Genomic DNA, 19,591 nt, shown 5'->3' on the forward strand with positions numbered 1-19,591 from the left:
CCTGCTCAGCGCGTCATCCTGCCAACCGCGGGGCGGGGGGGGGGGGGGGGAGGGGGCTGATTGACAGTCTCCGCAGCCAATCAGCGCCCGCGCTAACGGCCACCGCTCCCCGTTAAACCAATCGGAACAGACGCTGGGGGTTGGCCCGGCTTTCGGTGGCAGCTAAATACCTTGCTTCAATTTTTGCTTTTGATTTTCAGCGCGGCCGTTTCTCAGCCGGTTCATTTTGCCTTCCAAGCGCGCGGTGAGCCAAGAGAAAAAAAACGCGCTCGTTCTTTCTTTGGCGGACGGCGGATTTGATTGACGTGCGGAGCAGCCAATCGCCAGCTTCACCGGCTGCTCTTTCGACCAATCAGCGTCGGGACAAAGGGCGGGCTTTATTCCAACCGTTAAAATCTCCGACGTCAATATTTGTGAGGGGGTAAAAGAAAAGGGACTTTGAATCGGCGCGCGCGCGCGAGATTAAATATTAAATATTAAATATTGGATTCGTCGGGGAAATGTTTACGGTTTAGGGAAAAAAATGGAGGAGGCGGTTTTTAAAAAAAAATCTGCCTGCGTCACAGGGAAAAACTGTTGACGGCGGCGCGGCGTCTGTTCGCGGCGCGCCATACGTCATCGCGTCGGGGCGTCGGGCGGGAGCAGCGCAGTGAGCGAGCGGCGGGCTGCAGGTGAGGAGGGGGAGAGCGGGAGCTGCGGCTCCGTACGGTGCCCCGGGGGGAGGGTGAGAGAGGAGGGGTTCAGCAATAAATCCATCCCCGGCTGGATAAACTTGCGCTTTAATGTCGTATTTATATAAAAAAAAATAAAGGTGTCGAGTGAGTTTTCTGGGCGGCAAGGGGAGAAAAAATATAAAAGGGAGAGCACGCGGCGGCTGCGAGGCGCGGCCGCCATTTTGTTGGCGTGTGGTGAGGGAGCGTTTGTGTAATGGACGCCGGCGCCGCGCTTTATTCACTGCGCCGCTTCCCTCGGCGGCTGGTTATTGTCGGGAGGGGGCGGGAAAGAGCGGCTTTTTTTGTCATTTTCGCCACGTTTCTGGCGGTGTGAGGGGCTGGGGCCGCTCGGCGTCCGCCGCCGTTTTCCCCCTCACACACGGCCAGGCCTTTGTGCCTCGTCCTCTCCTCAGTCTCTCGCCGCTTGTGTGCCGGAGGCAGGCGGCCTCTCTCTCTTCCCCCCCCCGGCTCCCCGCCGCCGGTCTGCGGCCTATCCCACGCGGTCTCAGGCGGCCATTTTACACCTCAGCCGCCGGGGCCTGCGTTCACCGAGCGCCCGGAACATCCCCGGTTAACACAACAACAATCTCTCTCACACACACGTCATTTATTTTGTTTTACTCCCGAGCCGCCTCCCAACAAATGGCCGCGGGAGCTGTTGGTCAAAGTTAGTGTTTTAAACAGCGGCGCGGGACACGTGCCCCCGGTTTTATTGTCATTTTAAAGGAGCAACGATGGTTTTTTCAGGGAGGGAGATCCAGAGCCCGGGGGGGACAAGTCTCCTTTCTCCCCCCCTCACCTCCCCCTTCCACTCACCTCCCCTCACTTCCAGTCACCCCCCTCCCCAGTCACCCCTCTCTCCCCCCCTCCAGTCACCCCCCCCCCCTCACTTCCAATCATCCCCCCCCCGTCACCCCCTCTCTTCCCCCTCCCCCCCCCCCCCCTCACTTCGTCACCCCTCTCCCCCTCCCAGTCACCCCCCCCCCTCACTTCCCGTCACCCCCCCCCCCATCACTTCCCGTCACCCCCCCCCCCCATTCACCCCTCTCTTCCGCCTCCCCCCCCCCCATCACTTCCAGTCACCCCCCCCCCAGTCACCCCTCCCCCCCCTCTCTTCCCCCCCCTCACTTCCAGTCACCCCTCTCTTCCCCCTCCCCCCCCCCCCTCTCTTTCCCCCCCCCCCCCCCCCCTCACTTCCAGTCACCCCTCTCTCTCTTCCCCACATCAGGCCCCCCCACACTGGGAGCATGTGGCTCGGTGGCTTTGTCCCTGTCACAGTACACACGCTGGAAATTCCCAGAGCAGTCCCTGTTCTCTCCCCCTCCCCACATCGCTTCATTATTTGTCTAATTTCCCTTTCGAAGACTATCATTGAAGATGTGACCCCATGTCCCTGCACGTATTTTATCCAATTTCCCTTTTTGAACAACTATAGTGCTTTTAATGCAGTGAAATGTCCCTAGGTGCTTTGCAGGAGTATTGTGAGGTAAAGACTATGATTGAATCTATGTCCCTGCAGCTTTTTTCCCCTTTGAGTATTTATCAATTCCTCTTTAGAAAGCTACTAATGGACCTGTATCCACCCCCCTATCCCACAGTGCATTCCAAATCCCAACCACCCGTTGCGATTTTAAAAAAGTATTTCTACATGTCGCCTCTGGTTCTTTTGCCAATCATTTGTACCAATATGGACTACGCGTTGAACCTGGGACCGCATGTAGTCCTCATGCTTTTTTTAAAGGTCACTTTTCATGTTTTCCCCCAAATCTTCATAACGTCTACAACATTATTCAGTGTTTCTGTTTGAAAATGGGTGCTTTATTGTCTATCAAGTTGGTATCAAGTTTCCAATCTAATGAAGTTATTAATATTTTATTCGTGGTCTCATTGACCCAGCAAATAATACTAAAAATCTTACCGTCAAGGGGTAGCTATAAACCTTTTACACTCTAATGTAAAGTAGTGACTAATTGTCCTGCATAATTGTGCTTTATTTCTCAGTCAAGTTATGTGTGTAGTATTCACTTTTCTGGTAGAATTAATGGTGTGATCCTTGGGGATATGTGATACTGTTGCGTATCTCTGTTTTTAGTAGGAGGGTGAATTCAATTTAGACTATCGTACCGTTAGAAACCATATTTTCTATATTATAAGTGACTACACTTCAAAAGTCTTTCTAATCTTTTCCCTTTTTTTGTAGGTTTTGTTTGCTTGAGAGACGCGTGTTTCAGACATTCAAATGGATGAAGGTTTTATTGTCCGAGTCCGTGGACTTCCATGGTCCTGCACTGCTGATGAAGTGTTGCGCTTCTTCTCAGGTTTCGTGAATTCATCTGAATGATTTGGGCTTTATGGAAAAGTAGAATTGATATGTTTAGGATAACTTTTGCTGAGCAAATAAATGTTTCATGCTTTTTTTTTTGCTGAGCAAATAAATTTAAGGCTAATTACCTGTTGAATTTAAGTGCATGAATTAGTCAGCAAGGTGATTCCTTCTATTAAACATTCCTTAGCACATACAGAAGCATTCATATTAATGTGAAAATTACTTGTGTATGGTTGCTACTTCTAAAACATACTTGAGTGATTAAAGCTGTCTCGTCTCTTCCTACATGCTAATTATAGTTATGTGACCATAACTGACAGAAGAACTGGCACTCATTTTGTCACATTGTAAAAACTACTTCTGAAAATGTAGACTTTTTAAAAGGGTGATTTGTATCACAGCTATGAGTATTCTCGAGTAAGTTCTTCACTGTTATGTTGCTTAGCTGGATGTTAGACCTGAATATTTTGACATTTAGGCCAAATTTCAGAGAATTGTAGCAGTTCAAATACAAGAGTTTTCTAAACATCCTTATTCTGATGGTAGTGCTATGGGAACAAAGGTTAAAGTCCTAATTCTAGACCTAGCAACAGTGTCTGCTGTAGAAATGCTTGTGGAAAAACCTGTTGACTAACATGAGGGACAGTTTAGTTACTTGTTGCCTTTTGTTCCCATTCAAAGCACATTACTTTAGTCATGTATCTATGCTATTTGCCTCAACTACTTGTAGCACATTCCACATTATTGCCACTCTTTGGATAAAGAGGTTTCTCCTGAATTACCTATTGGACTAATTAGTGGCTATCTTGTATTTATAATTTTGGATTTCACAAGTGGAAACATTTTCTCTGTCTACCCTATCATACCCTTTCATAATATTAAGACCTCTAATAAGTCACCATCAGCGTTTTTTCTAGAGAACAGCCCCAGCCTGTTCACTCTGCTGATAAATATATCCCTCAGTCCTAGGATCTTCACCTTGTGCCTCTATATCCTTTTTAGAATATAAGAGACCAGAACTGAGTATAATACTCTACAAGTGTGGCCTAATCAAGGTTCTATACAAGTTTAGTATCTGCTTTTCAATTCTGTCCCTCGATAAATGGACTTGTGTTTGGTTTGCCTGTTCATGGCCTTAGTGACTTTTGTCGCTACTTTGTGATTTGTGTAGCTGTAATTATCTTGGCCCACACCGGCCCCCTCCCCCCCCTGGATTCGGTGTTGTCCGCAGATTTTGAAATTGTACTACTTCTGGAGTCCATAAATTTTTTGTTTAATTATGAACAGTGCTTCCAGTGCCGTTCCCTGTAGGACACCACATCCCACCTTTTGGCAATCTGAATAGCTACCCTTAATTCCCCTACTATGTTTCATAGCCTGCTTCAATGTTCCCTCTTAATTTTCTTTGGTGCCGCACAGCCCCTTAATACCATGCATGCATGGCTTTTGCATTGATAAGCCAGTTGCTTGGGGTCCCTGGCACAGCCGCACAGCATAAAGGGAACGTTGGCTAGCTAGCTATCCAATCTGCTACTTGTCCCCTGACTCCACCTATTCTGCCCGTGTGGAGCGTGATGTTACTTGATTAAATTATCCCATTCATTCAATACCAGTTATTAAACAATTTTAATAATCAAATATGCAAACAGAAAATGCTGGTCAGGCAGCATCTGCGGAGAGACAAACAATTCATGTTTGACGTGCTGTGAAGGGCCATCTATTTTAGTGTTGAGACTGGGGGTGGTGACTGGCTTGCTGGAAATTGACTTGCAAATGACAATAATACCCTGTGTTTTTGGTATAAATACATGCATTTGCTTCACAATGCCTTGCTTTTTAAAAACCTATTTTTTTTTCCTGCTTCCTGTCCCCCTCCCCAAAGTAACATGGCAATTCAATAAATTGTGTATGCTGTTTTTAGATTGCAAGATAGTAAATGGAACTACTGGGATACACTTCACCTATTTAAGAGAAGGCCGCCCAAGTGGTGAAGCCTTTGTTCAGCTGGAAACTGAGGAAGATGTGAAACGTGCCCTTGCAAAGGACCGGGAAAGCATGGGGCATAGGTACATAGAAGGTGAGCTGTTGTTTTAAGAAATCAGTTGGTGTGACAAGGTCAAAAGTCTTTATACTTAATGAATTCCTTGTGCCAGATGCTTGTATCCTGAGATGATTAGTAGGTAGAGACCTGCAAGCATCTTTTGATATAAGAATCACTAAGTATTTAGGTTTATGGGACTGGAGTTGACTATTTCAATGCACTCTACTTAAGCGCATCCAAAACTCTGCTGTCCATATCCAAACTCCAAGTCCTGTTCACCCATCCATCGCCCCTGTTCCCAGTTAAGCGATGCCTCGATTTTAAAATTTTCATGTTTTCAAATGACCTCACCCCTCCCGATCTCTGATCTGCCTTATTACTCTCCCATATCTGCACTCCTCCAATTATTGCCTCTTGCACATCCTCTTTAATCGCTCCACTTTGGTGGCCATGTCCTTGGGTGCCTAGGCCCTAAGCTCTGGTATTCTCTCCCTCGACCTCTACCTCTTTCCCCATCTGCCCTAATGTACCCTTGTGTGGCTCGTGTCAAAGTTTGTTGGAGAACATTACTATGTTAAAGGTGCTGTTGTTGTTGGAAGCAGACATTTTAAGAGTGACAACCACCCAAAACATCTGCAGACTCATTAATCTGCTACTCAACATGGGAAGAATAATGGCATCTAGTTAAAGGAGCAGTCCAGGCAAATACCTCAGCAACAGAAACTGAATAAACAGCCGGTGTAGAGTTCGGATAAGAGCTCATTGGCCAACCTGGTGTCTGATGCCTTTAGTTAAAGGAAATAATAGAACTGTTCATGTAGCTTTCTGGCACTTCAGAGAGGTTTTGGCAGAAGTTCTGAATGTTGGGGCATTTAAACTAAAGCATAATTTGGATAATTTAATTGGCTGTTGTGGAGTCCTGGGGGGGTGGGGGTTAGTATTGAATCCTCTTTTTTTTAGGGTGTGTTGATGAATTTTACATCAAAGCTATTTGTAATCTTGTTGTTTTTGCTGAAAGCTTGAAAATAAGGTGAGTGTCTGGAGACTGAAGATAGTGAAAAGATTTAAATTCGTTATGCAGTTGAGCAAAAAAAAATGGCAAATTAAATTAACAGTTGTAAAGTGAGCACTGATTGAAAACTTGGGTGCGTGCAGTGAATAGAATTAGCTTGGCAGTGGGAGACTTAATGGTGACTTGGGACTCGTAATGGAATCATGACTATTTACAATGGAGTATGGTGCTAATTCTTGTCATGGTGTCATAAAGTAAATGTGTTGGAGAAAAGCAATAATATCTTTAGCTCTCCAGTCTTAGAAGGTGGATCTCATCAAGGGTTGAGCAAATATTGACCATTCTAAGATGAACTCAGAATATTATTTTGTAGAAAGCCAGGAAAGGATCGGGCGTTGCAGATATTTAAACTTGTGAGAAATACTTTATAGTTTTCCTTTTTTAGGAAGATTGTCTTCAGTGTTTGAACTAATCTACCAGAGGGTAGAATTTACAAAATTATTGGATTTTCCAATGCAATGAATACTAAAATGGGAATGTTTGGCAAAGAGCTTTGGTCCAAATGTTCTTTTCTTGCATGCTTGACATTTTGCAGAAATACATGTAATTTTAGATTTTTGTTAGTATTTCAACTTGTGTTCACAGTGTTCGAAACTAAATCCACTGAAATGGACTGGGTACTAAAACACACTAACCCAAACCAAACTGAGTCAACGAGTGATGGAACAGTGCGCCTTAGAGGCTTGCCGTTTGGGTGCAGCAAAGAGGAAATTTTGCAGTTTTTCACAGGTACTTTTTGTTTGTTTACTTTCTCCAATAATGGAGAACCAAGTATTTGGGCATGTGGGTCTTTATGGGTGTTAATGTCACAGTAATTTTAAAATGGATTACTATCATGAGGGGAAGATTGGGGAAATGTTTGTGAATGGTTTTGGATAGCTTGGCATTAATGTCTTTAAGGCTGATCAAGGCAACCGTTTGTGGATGAAGGGTGTGGGATAGCTGAATCATCACTGTGACTTGGTAGAGTGGCACATAGAATTGGGCACAAGGGTTTTTTTGTTAATCATTCTTTAGCAACTAAAAAATTTTGTTAATACCGCGACAGTTTACAGCTTAGCAGTGATTTACAATAAAGGCAATTCTTATAACATTACTTAAGAAATGCAATTGCTGTAAACATGCAGACTAAAGAAAACAAAGATGGCCGTTTGGGGGATTTTGGTTGCAGTGTAGAGCAAAGGTCACAAGTTAGCTTCATAGTCCCGGCAACAGTATTGGGCCAATTCCCAAAGCCACATTCGTATTTTATGGTGAACTTTGAAATTATTTTGAGGATGCGGGTTGCACTTGTGTTGACGAAAAGCTAGCGAACACAGAAAAGCTTCATATTGAGTGCATTACTTTGTGGCAAGTTTTTTTTTAAAAGACAGATTGGACCACAGTGGCTAAAATTAGTATTTTTGCTTTTCCATATACCATTTTAAAGGATGAGAATTCTGATTTTCCAAAAAAGTTAATCCTTGAGTCCAATCTTGTGAGCCAGTAATTATAATATTCATCCTTATAATATTTGAAGGAATAGTTTAGAATCTATTGACCTTGTGTACTAATATTTTCCAGTAACTTCACCACTTGCAGTCGCCAAATGTGAAAGTTCCAAGAAAAATAATTTTGTTTTGGAAAATATGCTAACTACAGCAGTTAACTAGTTCAACCTTATTGCCACCTATAATCTTACCTCATTAGTGCTTTTTTATTTAAATTTTTTCAGTATGGAGTATTTCAAAATGAATAGACACTAATTTAACACTGGTATTTTTGAATTTTGTAATACTAGTAATAAAATGCAACTTAACCTTTTTGGGTTGAATTGTGGTGCTGGTATTCTAAACTATTCCTTTAATGTGATTGTGTCAGTCAAGATTTAAGTCACTGGGTTCAGGCAGTACAGTAGTGCTGTAATTTGGAATCTGATGTGTTGCACTGCACTGCGGACTGGTAGATGCAGGTATGTGCCTGCCATTCCCATGAAGTTTCCAAACCCAACTTTGCTGATGTGTGGAAGTGTCTACCACTCTCTCCGGACAGAGGAAGTGACCTGTGTTCATGCATCTCTAGCCATTTGCTTCAGAGCCACATTGACTGTCCGCCTACCCTCCAGGCTTATGCCTAAAGTGGGGAAACCCACGGAAGGGGATGAGAGCTTAAAATGGGTGTGTCTCCCTTAAATTGGGTTCTTTTGTTTCCATGTTAACATCATTTTAAAAGACAGTTTCTACTGATACAAATTGTGTAAGATTTTAAGTTGTGCTACTGATGTCTCAGCACTACACTCCACTGTAGTTACTGGCTGTGAAGAATTTATTACTGGACCAGAAGGGTGAAGTAATCACAAAACAAAATAACTCATTATTAAAACCACAAAGCCTTGATAGAAAATTCGAATGGACAAAGAACAAGCAGTTGTCCAAAGAAGCTTTTAACCATGCTCCCTTTTTGGGTTTTTTTGCTCCAATTTTTTTCCTCATCTGAAGGTGCCAACTGCTAGCTGGATAATGTTCCACGTATGTGGTTCCTTGCTCAAATGGCTGCATTTCATTTATGCGTGTCAGCAAGGTTTTCAACCACTAACGAATGTCTGAGCCCGATGCTGTCCTTGCCTTGTGTCTAATCAGTTCCATGGGGGTAACTGGATAGCAGGAATGGGAGTCCTGGCTGAGATGAACTAACTTGGCGCAGAATAGCAATTAAGAAACTGGCTTCCCGGAACTTGTGTCTCAGCTGCTGATTTCATCAGCAAGTTGAGACATTGGGGATCTGCCATGGAATTCCTGTTTCAAGATGTTGGGTCGTTGCGTAGCTCAGTTGAAATTGTTGGAGTAAATATTTCAATCTAGAGTAATCGAAAACGTGAGAGGTCAGTCAGCATTTGGGCGAGTAAACAAAGTTCAGTGAACATATAGTTCAGTCGCCTAGTTGTCAGACTGGTAACTGGATTGATATCCTTGCTAACTGTTTCTTCACAGTCAGTAACTTGCAGCATGTAATGTAAGTGGACAGTTGTATTTTAAGACCATGCTAAATTTGTGTATTGACGCAGAGTTTGCTTGGTGAATGCACTGGCTGTAGAATGCTAATTACTTAAAGCAAAAAGATCCTGATTTGTTTTCCTATATGACCTTTGGCACTGAAGCTTGATGCTCTTGCATTTTTTTCTTTGTGGAATTTACATCTTCCAACGGTCAATCACAACTGTTGGGTTCTGTTACCAAGCAATGGGTTCAGTTACACACTAAATTCTAGCCGAAAGTTGCTGGCTTGGTCAGTATCATTTCTGAATTGTGAGTAGCTATTTATGCAATTATTGATTGTAGCCTTCCTTGTTTACCGTCATTGATCATTTTCAACCAACCAAAAACTAGTTGTCGGCTGTTGGTCTCGGTGATTGTACTGCTTACAGTCAAAGGGTGTCACTAAAGAAATGGCTCTGTTTAGCCATCATTGGCTTGCACAGACTCTTGTACAAAAGCAAGTGATGTATTCCTGCACAGATCTGTGGGCCCTTGATTTGTAGATGGCCACATATTGATCTGGGATGGAGAGAATCATATTTTCACTGATTCTTGGTAAGAAAAGCAAGTGAGATGCACTGAATTCTTTATTGCAATTGTCACTGCAAGCTGTTTGGTTTTGGTTTTGTCAGAAGTTTTAAAATCTCTGGCAGCACCGGTTTATTGGGATTTAGTCACCTGCGTAGTTTCATTTGGACGCAATTGTGTTTGTTGGCTGATTTGCATTTCCCCCGAAAGTAACAATTGCAAATTAATCCTGGCTTCTGTTAGTTGCACTACACTTGAGTTCGTAATGTTTCCTGATTTTTAATATGTTGAAAATCATATTGGTTTCCATTGTAGGTGTAATAATCCAATTGGAGCATTGCCACAGCAACTCCTTTGCAGCCATATTAAATTAATCTTCATGTCTCACTAGTGGTTACTACTTTAAAATACTATAAAATTTAATTAATGTTATGAAACTTGGCTGTTGCAAAGTAGGGCTAAAGTGTCCATGTTCTATACAAGGTTTGGTTAAAACGTTTACCTGTTTTTTTTTGTTGGATCTTTGCTTTATTTAAACAGCATTCTGCAGTCTTTTGCCTCATTAGTTAATTCTGATATCAGTACTCAACATTGATATGCTGTAGTATGTGTATAAGAGTAGGAATGTTTCAATTTTTAATATTGTTCCCCTTGTGGGGTATTTGTCCTTGGGTTGAAGGGTTGGAAATCGTGCCAAATGGGATAACATTGCCGGTGGACTACCAGGGGAGAAGCACGGGGGAAGCCTTCGTGCAGTTTGCATCAAAGGAGATAGCTGAAAAAGCACTGGGGAAACACAAGGAAAGAATAGGGCACAGGTGGGGATGGACGGAAGGGTGGCTCATGCGTCTTTAAGCCCACTTGTTCAGGTTGCAGAATTCATCCGTTCTTGCAGAGAAAATAGTCGAACCTCCCACACGCCATTGGAACACTTGAGTGGGGACTCAACTGATTTTTCTAAATTGTATGTAAAAGATGTCCTTTACTGTAGGGCCCTCTCTGTGTTTACAAGAGTTAAAATTGATTGTGATGGTAATGGTAGCAATCTGCCAGGGCACAAGGATTTGTCGTGCCAAAATTTAGTGTTTTTCAATGCTACGCTTGCAAAGTTTTGATTGTCCATTAAGAGGGCTCTGCAGTTTAGGATTGTTCCAGATGTAAAAACTAAAATTTCAATTACTTGAATTTGAACCAATTTTTAAGTAATACTTTGTTACTTTTGAATTAATTAAATTACATAATACAACATGCTGTTACAAAAATTGTAACATTTACAAATTAATATGCCATAATTGTCAGTATTTTCCATTTGTTCGATTTTATCAGCTTAGTGCTTGAAGCACATAGCACTGCAAACTTCTGTCTTCATCTAACCTCGTGGAAAGGTGATGACAAGTCAGCTTGCTGATTTACGTGTGAAATATTCCATTCTCCAGTAGAAATATATTGGACTGAAATTAGTATTTGGAATTGCATTCAGAAGCGTCGGTATAACTAGCCAATTGGTGAAATTCGTCCCAAATGCTTGTGTTGTACTTCAGATATCTTGCACTAAGCTTTGTATTTTCTTTAAAAAAAACAATGTCTGGCTTGATGCCTTGTAGCTTGGAGTCTTGTCACATGTTGCAGTTCCGGAGAGGCTAGTTTCACAGGTCTGCAGTCAGACTACCAACATTGTGATCATTATTCCTGTTGGGAGTTCTTTTTTTTCTCCGTGCGGCCTCCCCAAAAAACATTAGTTTGCTTGACATTCACTGATAATTGGAAGGAATTGTGTGAAACTGAAGACAGAATCAGAAGCAGATATCAAAATGCATACCACATAGCTTTCCTTCTGGGAAGCTGTATCTTTTGGATTTTATTTCCCATCAGTCTTTCATTGTTGGATAAGTGCAGTAAACACTTGTTTGCACGGCACATGTTCTGGGCATAAGGTCTCCAACTTTACTGAGTAGCCAAGTGACGAGCTTGCTCCCAGGTTTCTAGTACTGCTACAGTAGCCACTGGAAGATATGGAACACGCATTTTAGTGAAGTTACTGAATTTGGTGGAATTGAGGATCGTGCATCCTGTGTTTTGGTGGTGCTGTGCCGTGTGCGCTTATAAAGCGTGTTGAAATCAGTCTACTGGTTCAACTTGAGCACTGCAAGTAGTGGTAGATGGACACTTTCTTGCCAGCTTTGAAGGAACACACAATGCCTGCAGTTTTTAATTTAGCTGGTCATTCCCATGGCTCCAATTTGTGCTATTTCAAGTCAGACATTATTTTTTTTAAATCTTAAGTGATGGAAGGATTATTGTAAAATTTTCATAGCTGCCATGTTGAAAGTCTTTAAATTAATGACATTAATTATGCTCAGACCGATGGCGGTATTTTTAAATGCTGAAGTAAATTGGTTGCTCTGGTGAAAAGTTAATTTTGCTATGCACTGTGAATTTAGACATGCCAAAAATTAATTAGCAAGCTGATCATTTGATAATTCTCAGTGGCCTTGTCAGGGTGCCAATTATAATGTGAACCTGGCGCTTATTTCCATACAAATGGTGCTGGGTTGTAATGACTGGGTGCATTTGAAAATTAGTTCTAAATTTCAATTAACTCAATAATGCATCAATGTTTTTACAAACTGTCATTATGAATAGTGCCCCAACCATGTTGACTCGTTTGTTTTCAAAGTGTGGAAAGTATCATTTAGCAGTTGCTGTAAATGCACTCCCCATTTTTTTGATTCATGTTGGCCCTGACATTCCAGTCTGGTTCTAAAATAAATGGTGACAATGTCTGTTTGCTTTTCCTCAAGTCTCTATGAATAAGGTGTTATGCTGTTTGGACATTTTTATATTCATAATTATTTTCAGAGCCTGCTTCAAAATCGCTTATTCAATGCCTTCGGTAGGGATGCTTTGTAGGTTGTGACACTTGAATTTTTTTTTAATTGTAACTTGGGGGTGGAGGATAAGTGGCTGAAATTTACATTCTTTTCACCAGAGGAATCTGTATTCGTAAGATTAACATTTTTAGCTGTGAGGAAAATCTAGTCGTAGCCATAAGGTAAATGTATTAATTGTGGCTGTTTAGGTATATTGAAATCTTCAGGAGCAGTAGAGGTGAGGTTCGAGCTTATCACGATCCTCCAAGAAGGTTAATGGGACAGCGGCCAGGACCCTATGACAGACCAATGGGTGGAAGAACTGGCTATGGTGGTCCAGGGCCTATGCGAGGAGACATGTTTGATCGCTCACGCCGAGGATCTGGATATGGTGGAGGTAAGAGCATGGGAAGTTAAATGATTTTAGTCCTTTGGTGCCCCAGGCAAATTTTTAATTCATTGTTCATTTTTAAGTGCGGTATTGGGTACAGTACAAATTTATTTAACATGGTTATTTTCAGTTCCTGAGCACTTTTTCCCATGTACTTGCACCAAGCAAGTTTTGGATTCTCGTGCAGATAACTGCTAGATGCACCAGTATCTGGCTTTAAAAGCAAAGCCGCCATTTACATCTAACAGTAGAATGGGGAAAGTAATTGAAAGGTAATGCAATTCTAGCTGAGTACAACTTGTGTTTGGACCAGACTGCTACATTTATTTTTCTCCCTAGGTTATGGCAACTTTGAAGATTACGGTTATAATGACAACTATGGTTATGGACGTGATGGATTTGGACACAATTCCAGAGGTGGTGGAATGATGGATAGAGGTAGGAATCTGAACTATTGGATGAAGTTTCTGGTTTGCACATTTGTCTTGAGGAAAACACTTGTGTTCCAGCTGGAACTTAATTAATGCTTTTAACATGGGGCATTTGAAAAAGTTATAATTGAGCAAAAGAAATCAATTGGTTTATTACCCCATGGATGCATCAAACTAATTGCTATTGGAGTTGCATGTTGAAGATGTCTTAAAACCTTTACTGTAAACATAGAATAAATAAAGTAACGTGTGATAATCTACTGGGGGGGGGGGGGTTAATTTATGGAGGAGGCGATATGACTAAATATTCGTTTAACCTTTCTTTGCGTTTTGAAATAAAATGTTGGGAGTTGGATTCTGGCTTTAGTCACTTTCTACTGAATTCAGTTTGTAATGTTTTCAGTAACTTCTATCTGCTTGATCTACAACAGGGATGGGCAACCGTGGTTATGGTGGAGCAGGAGATGCCAGTCCGCTTTTTCAGAATGGTACAGGTCATTATGTACACATGAGAGGATTACCTTTCAGAGCTTCTGAAGGAGATGTTGCTGATGTAAGTATGACTTTTGGGTATTATATTCCATAGTAAATGTGTCCTGTGTGGGAAAGGAAGTTTAATTTAAAGCTGCAAGATTAATCTGAAAACATTGGGGAGCAAATATCCCTTTCCATCACATTCATTGAAGTATGACCAATTAATTTATTTTCTAATTTTCTATTCCTGGCATACATGTATAAAAGGAGAGGAGCTAAATGTTGCAATGAGTTGTTACACTGGGTTTTTCACCTTGCAAACTGACTCGAGCCCTGTTGGAATGGAATTTTCCTGTCTTAAGACCATGTGAAATTTGTATTCATGTTCAGTTCCCAGTACATATGGGCCAAGGCACAAAACCGCTCCATATTTAGCACTAGTTGATGAGTTGAGCCAGAGTATCAGTGTTTCACATTACATTGCCGGGTGAAGTACAGCGTTGACATACTCTGCTCAAAATAGCTGCATTTCCAGGACCAGCATCCCTCACATTGAGCACTGACAATAAGCATGTTTGTTTTGCTTCATTACGGGAGAGGGAGGGATCAAATAATACTGAACTTGTGCCGATTACAGCTATTGTACTTTTATTCCCTGTAGTTTTTTTCGCCGCTGATTCCTGTAAAGATCAACTTTGAATATGGTTCTGATGGTCGCCTGACTGGAGAGGCTGACGTTGAGTTTGCTACTCATGAAGATGCTGTTGCTGCCATGTTGAAAGACAAAGCACATATGCGTGAGTATTTCCTAAAATCAACCATTGACTTGAGGGGGAGAGAAAGCATTGGTCTGTCTTCAGTTGTATCAAACGTTTTTTTTAATTGGCTTAAGAGCTTGATGGTTGTGTAGATCTAATTTGTGTAACATTTGTATAATACAGATCAAGTCCTGTGTTTAATTTATTTTTTGAAGGAACACATTAAACCAGTTTCTCAGTTCTTTTTCCTTTTGTATTGTGCAAATATTGCCTTTCCTTGGAAAGGCATCTGCCATGATGGTATTCTAACAAGATTGATTTTATGCTCAAATCAAGTATCTTGTCTTATCCCTCATGGCAAGATTTAAAGTGTTAATTCTGTACTTTAAAAAAAAAGTTAATCTTAGCAATTAAATGTTTGCTGTTTCTAGTCTTTTGTGCAGTTAGCACGAATTGCGCAACAAATATGTATGTAAATGTTAACATCTATAGAAGGTACTTTTTTTTAACATTCAAATGTCAGCTAATTGGTTTTGGCCATGGTAATTATGCTGAAACTTGCTAATGTGAAATTGTATGTTCATTGAAATGTCATCTCTTTTCAGAACATCGATACATTGAGTTGTTCCTGGATTCAACTGCCAGTATGGGAAGTGGTTACGGAAATCACAGAATGGGTGCTATGGGCATGGGTATGGATCATTATGCTACAGGTGATTCTTGTCAGATTCTGACATTTTACATTTGTAAAACTCTTCATTCAAAATGTCCGTTATGACTAATACTTTTTTAAAAAAAAAACATACACTCAGGTCCACCAAATGTTTAAGTGCAGACTACAGGTGGTAGCGATTGAGTGCATTGACAGATTTGTGGAATGGGTGTAGGAATTTAATTTTCTGATGAGCAAAACATAGAAGATAGTCACTGAAATCAAATGGAGAATTCAGAAGAAACGTCTTTACCCATGCAGTGGTGAGAATTATGGAACTCATTACCATTGATTGGTTGAAGCGAATCGATGCATTTGAGGGTTCTGCTGATCGACTGGAGGAGACTCAAGTGGAGCATAAATGTCAGATTGGGCTGAATGGCCTGTTTCTGTGCAGTATATCATGTAATTCCATCTAAATGTTGGTTTTGACATTAGCTAACTCCCATCTAATCACGATGATTAGAGTATCGATTTCTGTTGACTTAAAAAGCACAGTGATGCTAAACTGGCACAAAATGTCTGCTACACTTGTAGACTAAGAAACATTGTTTGCCAGATTTGTAACTAGATGTATAGCAATCCTCTCAAAGCACAAACTTTATAGGTGTCAAGTTGTACATGCGGAACATTAACTTTCAGACTGGTACTAACCAACTAAACATTGGATGACAAGTGGCGAGAGTGCAGGTGGCTAAAACATGGATACTAAAATTAGCCATTTGCAATGTTACTCAAAAAATTCCGTGAGGTTAAATAGTTTCCTCCCCTAATATTTATTCAAATCACTCCTTCCCCAAATATTGCTGCCACTTGGCCCACAAAGTCTGCACTCCTTCACTTTAAGGCATGCTTGGAGTTTGAGATTTCTGCAGGCAGGCATCTTGTTAGAATGTGGGTAATTTGCATGTGCAGTTGAGTACTGTAATCAGCAGAAATGACGGGCCATGCAGATCATATGTTGACTGCTTGATTTTCGGCAGAGGGTGGTTGCAGTGGCATTTTGGGCATGTTTAATGGTCTGACCAGAGGGCGTTATGACACCTCGGGACTTCATTACGAATTGTTTCCTGCCATATTGCTGCTTTTTGAATTTATCTGTGCTGCTGTGAAAAGGCAAAATAATTTTACTCAAACAAGAGGGTGGCTGTTCTTGGACACCACCTCGTAGCAACGTCAAGCTTTTGGCAGAGTCATGGGAGCATCTTGGTGACGACTGTTGCTTTTGATTAAACAACAGCTTATAGTTATATAGCACATTTAACATAGTGAAACGTCCCTTCACAGGCGTATTGAGATTTTCTTTTTAAATTGACATTGTTTCATTAGTAGAAATTAGCGTAGGTGACCAAAAGCTTGGTCAAAGAGGCATATTTGAAAGAGGGTAGAGAGGAGGAGAGGTTTAGGCAGGGAGTTCCAGAGCTTGGGGCCTAGGCAACAGAAGGCACATCCATCAATGGTTGAGCGATTATAATCAGGGATGCTAAAGGGCAGTATTAAGCGAAGATATCTCGGGGGTGGAGGCGATTACAGAGATGGGGAGGGGTGAGTCCATGAGGGATTTGTAAACAAAGATGAGAATTTTGAAATTGAGGTGTTGCTTAACCGGAAGCCAATGTAGGTCAGCGAGCACAGGAGTGATGGGTGAGTGGGACTTGGTGCGAGTTAGGACACGGGCAGCTGGGTTTTGGATCACCTCTAGTTTATTATAGGGTAGAATGTGGGAGACCAGCCAGGAGTGCGTTGGAATAGTCAAGTCTAGAGGTAACAAAAGGGCAGGGGTGAGGGCTGTGGCAGCAGATGGGCTAAGGCAGGGTCAGTGACTGACAATGTTACGGAATTTGTGGCGGGACTGAAAACAATGGCTTTGGTCTTCCCACTATTCAATTGGAGGAAATCTCTGCCCATCCAGAGCTGGATGTCGGACAAGCAGTGTGACAATTTGGAGACTGGAGGGGTCAAGAGAAGTGGTGAGTTAGAGCTGGGTATCCTCAGCGTACCCGTGGAAACTGTTTTCGGATGATGTCGCCAAGGGGCAGCATATAGATGAGAAAAGATGGGGAGGTGGTTGATGAAGCATCTAAATTTCAATTTTCTTTTGATAGGCAATCAAGGAAGCTATGGGCATAACAGCCAGGGGATGGGAAATAGCTATGGCAATATGGGAAATAGCTACGGTGCATATGGAAATACTGGAAATACACGTGGATTTGGTAAGTGCAGGTGTTGCTTGTCCTGAATCGTGGTCCCCAAATATCGATACGCAGGCTTCCTTTGCAGACAAGCTGTTAGGAGAATTAGTTGCTTATAATAAAGCTTCCACTTCTACGTTTATAACTTATTACTTTGTGCACACTAACCGTAAAATGTTGGAGCTCATGAAGCTTTGAGACATTAAGATGCAGAAATGACTTGTTCAAACTGAGTTTGTATTTTTTTTCATTACAGGCTACGGTGGTATGGGAGGAGGTGGATATTCCAACAACCCAAATCAGAACATGGGAATGGGAAACTTGGCAGACACAAACTTGGCTGCTGGATGGAGAATGTAAACTGTTAGTGTTACGGCAATCAGGCCTTGAGCCAGAAGCTTCAAGAACCCAAACTCTGCCACAATTCCCTATTGGATGACCAATGCAGCATCTTTGCTGTTTGTTTTCTTCAAAACCAAAAGCAGTAATATTTTTACTAATAGAGCTACTTTGCAATTCTTTTTATTTTTTTACATGTTTTGGTGTAAACATATGGAAAGCCCATGTTGCCCAAACATTGGATAACCCGATTTGTTTGAAGCTTCGGGTATTAGACCTGATGGAGAGAGAGAAAATTGTTTTGATAATTTTGGACTCGAGTGAATGTGGCAAATCAAAGTAAACATCTAGTACAAAGCCTTCTTTTGATGAACTCTTGCATTTTATTATTTTAACTAAACTAAATTTAACTTTAGATCATCTTTAAAAATATGCTCAGATGAGCAAGTTGTGTGATTGTGTATGCTATTTTCTACTTTGGTGGTCCCATTTAAAAATGGGGTGGGGTTCAACTTGGTATTCTCTTTCTATGGTATTTACCAGAAACTACTGGACCACCAATGCAATCTGTCCACAATTTGTTCAATTTAATGTTATGTTGTCACATACATATAGAGATGTGCAGTTATGGGCATCTGAGAACATCCTTTAGCATTGTGTCTTTCTAAAGCAATTTCTGTCCCATGATTTGCTCTTCAGCCCACTACTGCAAATACTGTTTCACGTTCCAGTTTGTTTCATGATTTTTCTTTTCAGTCGTCCCGTTTATTTTTTGCCATTGCTCTCTCTCTGCCCATTCAATAACAGCTAATGGTGAATTTCTCAGTTGGGCTGAGATGAGACCGCTCTCGGCCCATTCCAGTGAGGGTCTATCATTCTGTTTCGACTTTCTAGAATTCTGTAAGACAAAAGCCAAGGAGCAGATGTAGTGTGTTATGCGGGTGTTGAGCTGTCGGTTCCTCCAGCAATTTAGATGTATTCTTGAGCGTTTGGCATTGGAAATCCTGACACGCATGTTTTTTTTCCAGCAGTTGCTATGTTGAAATTTTTTTTTACGTCTGTGTCTGGTTCACATGGTATTTTAACCTTGATTCTTAATTTTTTGACTGTTAGCAATGTAGTTTTAAAAATGAGAAGTGTATCTTTGTACCTTTCTACAAGAGGTGCTTTTTTGGTTACCATGCTTTGTTCAGTGGGATCTATTGACTTTTGACACTTCAATGTGCGCTTCTGAAACCTGCACATTTTGTCAAACATCTGCGAAAGAGATGACTTACTGTACATTTCTAATGGTGAATATAATAAAGTGTAATTTCAGAAATATGTGGCACAGGAAGAGATTTGTTCAGGGGGTGAAGGGGAAGGTTTCTCAAGTGGGCTATGGTTAATGCTTGAACTTCTGTACACTAAATTATCAACTTTCCATTTGTGCAATAGATCTTCTGCCCCTTAGCATGGAGAAGCTGGGGAACTTAAATAAAGGAACTAGCAGTCAGTTCTGTACTGCACAGAAAGTTGCTTGGGCAAAATCTTTTGAAGGTGGTGGGACCAGTTAACAAAGCAGTTAAGCATATGGGATCCTGGGCTTTATAAATGGGAGCATAGAGTAAAAAAGCCAGGAAGTTGTGCTTAACCTATATACAACATTAGGTTGGGCCAGCTGGAGTAGTGTCCCATTCTGGGCATCACACTTTTGGAAGGACGTGAAGGTTTAGAAAGGGTGCAGAAGT

At 41.5% G+C, this 19,591-nt stretch overlaps 1 protein-coding gene across 2 annotated transcripts; it reads left to right on the top strand.

The window, feature by feature from the left end:
• Window positions 1-584: 584 nt before the first annotated feature.
• Window positions 585-19,182, top strand: LOC139235133 (heterogeneous nuclear ribonucleoprotein H3-like). 2 transcript variants are annotated; one of them, XM_070866344.1, is made up of 12 exons: window positions 586-671; window positions 2,914-3,031; window positions 4,961-5,116; window positions 6,738-6,881; window positions 10,374-10,512; window positions 12,774-12,961; window positions 13,295-13,393; window positions 13,818-13,939; window positions 14,522-14,657; window positions 15,224-15,331; window positions 17,436-17,543; window positions 17,779-19,182. In XM_070866344.1, exons 2-12 carry the CDS (start codon window positions 2,953-2,955, stop codon window positions 17,880-17,882), a joined length of 1,383 nt encoding a protein of 460 aa, XP_070722445.1. In that variant the 5' UTR covers window positions 586-671; window positions 2,914-2,952; the 3' UTR covers window positions 17,883-19,182. The 2 variants fall into 2 exon arrangements, with proteins under 2 accessions (XP_070722446.1, XP_070722445.1); XM_070866345.1 differs by lacking the exon at window positions 17,436-17,543 and having other exon boundaries at window positions 585-671.
• The last annotated feature ends 409 nt before the right edge of the window (window positions 19,183-19,591 follow it).

Source organism: Pristiophorus japonicus, chromosome 22 (genome assembly GCF_044704955.1).
Source record: "Pristiophorus japonicus isolate sPriJap1 chromosome 22, sPriJap1.hap1, whole genome shotgun sequence".
NCBI lineage: Eukaryota > Metazoa > Chordata > Chondrichthyes > Pristiophoridae > Pristiophorus > Pristiophorus japonicus.